At 37.4% G+C, this 7347-nt stretch overlaps 1 protein-coding gene across 1 annotated transcript in view; it reads right to left on the bottom strand.

The window, feature by feature from the left end:
• The window catches only part of WWC3 (WWC family member 3), a 27211-nt gene extending 22345 nt beyond the window's left edge, over positions 1-4866 (bottom strand). The window contains exons 1-3 of the mRNA XM_009078960.1: positions 4755-4866; positions 4164-4410; positions 868-957 (exon numbers count right to left, since the gene is read on the bottom strand). Coding sequence (XP_009077208.1) covers positions 868-957; positions 4164-4410; positions 4755-4866 — 449 coding nt within the window. The remainder of the gene's footprint in view (positions 1-867; positions 958-4163; positions 4411-4754) is intronic.
• Between the last annotated feature and the right edge of the window lie 2481 nt (positions 4867-7347).

Below are 7347 nucleotides of genomic sequence, written 5' to 3'. Positions count from 1 at the left end.
CTTTCCCCCAACACATAAGCAGCTGTAATTTGGTAGAAAAGAGGCCAGAGCAGGCTATGGATCAGCAGACTCAATGTAAAGCCAGAAAGGATTGATTGCCATGATCCAGCTTGAATTTATGTTAATGATGGCTCATAAACCTACCAGGGAGAAGAAGTGCAAAGGGATTTGCAAAGTCCTAACAAACTGCTGCCTAAGCCTCACTCTCACAGGTTTTTCAGTGCAAACTAAAGAGACTTTTGGATGAATCCTACTCCAGTTCTTCTTACTACTCAGTTAAGGGAGAGAAGAATATAAATGACAGAGAGAGATGAAGTGAGACACAGCAGGAAATGAGCTTTTGATGCTGGTGTAGTGTTGAGCTGAGGAATTCCCAAGAGCTGCATCTCAAAAGGCAGCTCTGAGTGTGAATATGCAGAACAGCCTGGCCTTCTGTGTGGGTCTTAGCACATTCTCATATTTAAATGGCAAAATTCTGCCATCTCACCAGGGATCCAAACCCCTCCTTTGGAGAAGCTATAGGAATATTAAAAACTCACAGAACTTAAAGGAATGCTATCTTCTTGTTAGTAAAACTGCAACAATATTACAACAGGCTTTAAGTACTTATCTCCTTTTCAGAAAATAAGATAACCTATAAAATTCCCAAAGACACTTAATAATGTAGCCCACATAGCCATCACTAATAGTATTTAAAAACTCCATCCAAATCATCGCATTCCATAGACCTAACTGTATAAGTTTAGTTTAAAATTAATTTACTTGCCACAAACACATAAAAGGATAAAAAAGGTAAACTTGATATGCTATTAATATTCTTCTGTGCTGCAGTTAAACTTCAAAACCTGCTAGTTTTACATAGCTTACCTTTTTAACTGGGAGTGTAAATATGAGGTTAAACGTGTAGCTTCTTCTAGTTGCATAAGCAAACAATTTCTCTTTTCCTGTAACAGTATCCTACAATTAAACAGATACATATTACTATCTTCTTCATCATAGTAGTGCTCAAGAAGTGCTAGGAGCTTTCCAAGTATAGAAAAATACTGTTTCATTGCAGTTTGGAATATTTAAAAAATGCTTCACTGTTTAATGAAAAGTTTTAATTTATGCAGCTCATATGCAGCGATGGCAATTCCAGCAAGAACACGAGAACCAAAACTCCAGCAGAATTCCCAGACAAGAAAAGTAACTCAGGCACAATGTAAGAGTCATGATGCTGAAAACAGATTACAGCAATTAGTCAAGTCATAAAAAGACATAAAACCATCAGACTCTACATGATTTATTTTTCTCCCTAGCATCAAACTGGTTGGGCCAGAGAGCTACTATGACTATCCACCTTGTCAGGAAAAAATATTCCAAACAGCTCTAATTAGCCAGGCTAATTAGTGTAAAATTTCAAAGATTGAAAGAAAACTTTTGGAGGACTTCTGTTAAGTATAACCATAAAAGTCAACTTTAAGCTCTTTGTTTTAGGTGTTTTAAGTGCATTTATATATCATCATACTCAAGCAGGTGATACAGTACTATATTATGACAAAAATCTCATGCTGTGACTTATTTTTTGCATTGTAATTGTAATAAAAAGCAGCTGAACTACTCTATACCACTGCCACCACACAAAGGGAATGTACCTTTAATGCTGTCAGTCTCATACACCTATATCTTAAATTCTGTATTTTTAGATTATTAGAACTTCAAAAAATAGATTTTATCTAGTGAGACCACACTTATTCTTCTTCTGAATCCATAATTGTAAGTATACCTGGTGTTTTGTTTTTCCAAGCACAATCACTGAACTTCAAGATAAAATCAGGGTAGTAATCTGTTTTGTGTTGTACATTTGTGTGTCCAGGAAAATTACTCCTCCAGCCCTGCATTCATAAGCTGGCTGGAAACTGGAATTCTGACAGACAGCTTGGAGAAAGTAAATCAAACTTGTTTGAATGCTTCAGACCTTCCTCAGTTGCAAAGACAGCTTGTTAGAACTCAACATGTTCATGGGCAGGATGAAAAAAAAATTCATCAAAAAGGGAGTTTTCCTGGATAAAACAGCAGCATTAGTTTCAATAAACTTTGGATGGTTAAGATATGAAAAAAATATGTCTTTGTTAGCAGTGAAAATATAAATCTTTCAACCTCTTTGGCCTCCAACTTCATCAATTGATATGCTGGCAAAGGGCTGGAGCACTACACTCCAGCAACACCATGGCCCACTGGGAAGGCTTCTTCATTGCAACCACATGGCAGAGGCATGTGTGCAATGCTGAAGCTTTTCTCCTGCTTCTGTGGACCTTCAACCAGGTTAAAACCAAGTGGCACAAGGAAGGCTGCAGCTCAGCTATGCAAACCTATGTGATATAGGCCCTGAGTGCAGGAGCCGAAAGACAAAAATAAATAGATGCAAGAAACTTAACTGGTTCAAAATCTTGCAGAAGAAAGCAGGGATATTCACACAATCTACCTTAAAAAGCAAACTTAGGAACCTGCACTTCACAGGGATCAGTGCTGCAAGGCAGGTACCTGTGCTAGGGGATAAGAGATGTCTCCAACTAAGGCTGTCAGCTGATCTTAAAAAAACAACACTACAACAACAAAACCAAACAGAAAATCAAAACCAAACAAAAAAACCCCCACCCAAACCAAAAACACCTTCACAAACCAAAACAGTCAACAACAAAACCCTCAACACTGTGGAACAGATTTTAAGTTCATTTTGATCTCGGCGTAACTCAGTAACAGAGCAGAACTGGTAATTATTTAAAGAAGAAACTCCTTTGTATTTCATGATTAGAAGAAAGTAGTGGCAGAAAAGCAGAAGTACAAATGGTTTGGGGTATTCCTGAGTCTAAAACAAACAAATAAAACAACTAGGGCTACTAATAGTTAAGTTTTCCTCCAATTTGTTGTACAAAAATAGAGTGCCCAACAATATTATTCTAACTTCTACTCAGATTTTTGCTAACATTTGAAATATCAAGTACCATACTGGAATGCTGGTTTCCACAGCATGAACTACATGGAAAAATAGCTTAGCCTTCTTGCCAACATAGTATGCACTACCTAACATGAGAGCCCAAAAACAACAAATAAAACTTACTACACTGCAGGGTACAGTGAACTCCCTTTTCTGTCAGTTTAAGCTGGAAAGCCAACATAACGATATTGCAAAAATTGCAAAATATTTAACACTGACCTGTAGGCTGGCTGTGAATTTTCTGTTTATTGCCTGAATTTACTGCCTGAAGTAAGCCTTTTTAAAGCAACTGAAGTTGTCAAAATCTGTATATGGAAGGCGCTTTCAAATAGTTAGGGTCTTAATATGTAAATATTAACCTTAACACAGATATTAAAACTGGTTCATGTAGGTTTTCCTGAAGTGTAAAACCTGAGGTTTTACCACTATTTAAGAGAAACAAGTCTTGGAAACAAGAACAAGTAGCTTCTTGCTTTCACGGGAAGCATCTATGGTAAAAAGAGGTTAAGAGGTTTTGTTCATTTCTTTGGCTACAGGAAAAACTGGGCAACTTTGAAATAAACAGTGTTTCCAATAATATGTTTTGTTGGTTGTTTATTTTACATGTAACTTGATATTTAATGTAAGTTTTCAAGAATGACTCTGTTTACTATATTCTCTGAATGTCAGAGTTGGGATGTGCTCCCACTGCTGAGATTGCAAAAGAAAAGGAAATATTGTATATAAAAGGCAGCAAAAGCCTAATCATTTGAATTTCCTGTTAGAAGGCAGAAACTAAACATTGGAAAGGATCTTTGTTTTGATACTTTTGGAGATGATATTACTCACTGCAAATAACAGAAAAATCTGTCAGTATCCAGGTACTGTTATTCAGGTCCCTATTATGAGAGTATCACTCAGACTTTTTCCAAGCACCTTTTGGGACTCTTTCCTGACCTCTTCTTCCTATTCAGACTTGTTAGACGAATGAAAGGCAAACTAACTAGTCAACATCACTGCAACTCAGAAAACTTCAAGACAGACAGAATTAAATACTTGGAGTCAGGAGCACTCTCTTCCTTTTCTGAGAGCAAAGTACTCGAGTAACTTTTGCTTTCCCTTAAACAAAGTGAATTTCCCCACTCTTCCATTTGAAACCACTATATGGATCTTACAATAGATAAGAAAACAATTTAAATTCCCAAACCTTTCAGTGGCCCCATGAGCAGACGTGGCTCGAGCTCGCTGAATTTCATCCTCCAAGCGTCTTTTTTCATCCTCCAAACGTGCAATGTCTTCTGGGGATCGCCTTTGCTGACTGATGAGCTGCAGCTCCTGAAGAAGAGCTTCCTTCTCTTTGATGAGCTGAAGACGGTCCCTGTCCGCTTCAGCCATTCCGGGCCAAGACTCATTATCTAGCAAGGCCAGCTGCTGCTGGATATTCGAAACTCTTTAAAAGAGGATAAATATATTTCAAAATGCAGAAGAGACAAAGACAAGTAAGAGGAAAAATATCAAAAGGTGAAGCCTGTTGACTCCTGTGTCTTTTTTTCTTCTAAATTTCAAAAGATAATTTGGGGGGGGGGGGTTGGAAGGTTTATTTGTTTCTGCATTTTGGGGTGGGCTTGGATTTTTTGAGTTTTGTTCTGGGATTTTGGTTGGTTGGGTTAGGTTTAGGGGTTTGGTTTTTTTAATGTTCTGTGTATTTTTAAAACACTGAACAACTGCAAGTGTTCCCAAGTGTGTAGCTGTGTAAGAACTACAATGCATTTATATATCACATGCACAGTATCTGTCTTCTTGGCTTTCTCATTTTTGTAATAAAACAATAAAGCAATTAATATCTTAGCAAACTCTGCCTGTACAGCTAATGAAGCTGAACATCTTTTCATTCCCTGTTCTTCCACCATCAGATCTTAAACTGGGATTTCAAAAGTGCAGTAAGAAGTTGAAGGGGCTGAAAGCAAGATGCTTAACTAGTGATAACAGGTCCACACATTCATGCCCTGCCTGGTAGAGGAAAGGTTCAAGGGGCTGAAAATATTAGTCTGTCCTAACTGACAAGAAAATTTTAAGAATAAATAAGCTGTCTGTAAAACAGAAACAGAGATCTGGAAAAAAGATTTACTGGCTACAAAGTACAGGTGACTTAAGATGAATCCATCATAAAATCAAGCAGTTAAACAAGCTAACTTGATTTTTCTGTAGTAGGCTTTGCAGTCAAAAGTAGTTTCCTATATCTCAATATGCTGAACCATTACATAAAACAACAGTGTAAGAATAATTCCACAGTTAACATTTTAAGAAAATGTTCTTTCAAAACCAGATTTTAACCTCTTATCCATATTATGAAGAATGCTAAATCTAGACATTTCACAAATGTTTCTTTTGGCAGAATTGAAAGGTACAGAGCATAAGAGGGAGAACACATATTGCTAGGTATTCATATTTGTCTTGCACTGACAATTTAGACACTTTAGAATGCTAGTTAAAATTTCAAGTAAATAGGAGAAAATCTAGCTTTCTGATTTTTGAACATTTGAAACTCAAGAACTGCACAACAGTTATGCAGTTTACACCTCAATTTCATCCTCAGTTTGAAATGGTAGCATTCAAACAAAGTTCAGCATGCTGTGAAAGACTATTGGCATATTTAAGCCAGTCATAAAAGTGGAATATTGTTCATTCTCTTTGGTTACTTTAAGTAATTCTTTTTCAAAAATATCTGGTAAGAAAGGAAAGTTACTAAGCAACAAATCAAGGTAAAAGCACACAACATGCAAACAGAAGATCCACACTGTGACAGCATGTGATTAACAACAAAAGAAAAGGTATAGACATGACAAAGGCAAAGTTTCCCCCATCTGAAAACAAAACCTCATGCAATGTTTATTTCATACTGACATCTGGTATGTATTATCAGGGGAAGGGGAAAAAAAGTATCAATGTAAGTCATTTTGCAATGACTGCATTCATATATGAATAGGAATTTTAGTGTGATTTCCCCCCACTTTAGATTTCATTTACAGCAAGGAAAGCAATTGAGTACTATGTTACATTTCAGTCTAAAGCAGAATGCTTTATCAAGCCCTTCAATACCATTTCCTCCTCCTTGCATTAATAACCAACTTCCTGCCAATAGCTACTGAAAGCACCATTGTGAATCAATACATACAGTCCACATATTTCATGCTTCAGCTATTGTGCATGAATTCCAGATGCAGCTTCCTGAAGAACACCTCACTCCATTGACCAAATGTCAGGGCCAGGAAGAGCGAGCAGAGTCAGGATCCCTCCTCCTCCCTCCCAGGCTTTAATGCTGTTAAAGATTCAGTAAACACTCCGGATGGCATATACAGCTTGATTTTCAGGTGTTCAGTGCCAAATGAAACAAATGGGAACTCAAGGTCCTTTCAACAATGTCACAGAATTCAGGTACAATTGAGTTATCATAGCTTGGCAAGAGAGTGTGAATCAGATGAGCCCTGACTATTTGAGTGACCATATTCATAGGTTTTTACACAACTTGTGGACAAAAGAAGATGAGATGTGTGCAGTGAAGTCCCTGGGTTGTTTTATAAGACAGCTGAAGGAGTGAAGGACTTCATTCTAGCACTCACAATTGTTTTTCTAGCTATTTTTACAAAGCAGGATCAGCTGGTTAAGAAGCGGACCACAGGAGCAAATGAAGGCTAATGAAGGCAACAAAGAAGAGAGAAGTAAAGTCAGGCAAGAGGAGAAGGTGGGATCTCCCCTTTCAGTGCTAGTGAACCAGTGAATCCACTCATCTGTAGAGTAAAACACCACCCTCACTAAATACAAGAGGTTTTAATTTAGGCTCTTGAGCTTGCTGAGAGCACGTAACTCCCTTTGTGTATGACATTCCAGCTTAAAGTTTGTTTTTTCCCCTCAATTTCTGTTATGGCAATGCTTTGAAAGCAGGAAGTTGTCATACAATAACTTAATTATACTGTTATTTAAGGGGGAAAAGCACTGCTGTGGACAAGGTTTGTATCACTGAAGAGTTCCAAAATCTGATTAGGTATTTACTTTGATTCCCTTGACACTCTTAGCATTTCAGCTAGCTCTTCTTGTTTCTACAGTTCTCTCTTTAAACAAAGAACAAGCAGTCACAAAACACTCCATAATACAGGAATCTGCTGCAGCACCAGTAAGTCAGTTTTCTGCAGTCTGTATTTCCTGAAAGTTTTCCTGAACTTCTGGGGGCAGTTTTCTTGCTTGCTTTCCACTGAAGACTCCCTCTGTATGGTAAAGATACTCCAAAAAGCTACCAGTGACAAACTTTTTTATCTCCTTAGCTAGAAAACATCCTTAAGGTTTTCATGGTCTTACTCACTTAAACAAAGAAAAATATCTGAGGAGTCACGTTC

Source organism: Acanthisitta chloris, unplaced genomic scaffold (genome assembly GCF_000695815.1).
Source record: "Acanthisitta chloris isolate BGI_N310 unplaced genomic scaffold, ASM69581v1 scaffold22547, whole genome shotgun sequence".
Lineage (NCBI taxonomy): Eukaryota > Metazoa > Chordata > Aves > Passeriformes > Acanthisittidae > Acanthisitta > Acanthisitta chloris.
The sequence above is the reverse complement of the archived record's forward strand: the minus strand, read 5'-3'. Positions and strand labels throughout refer to the sequence as shown.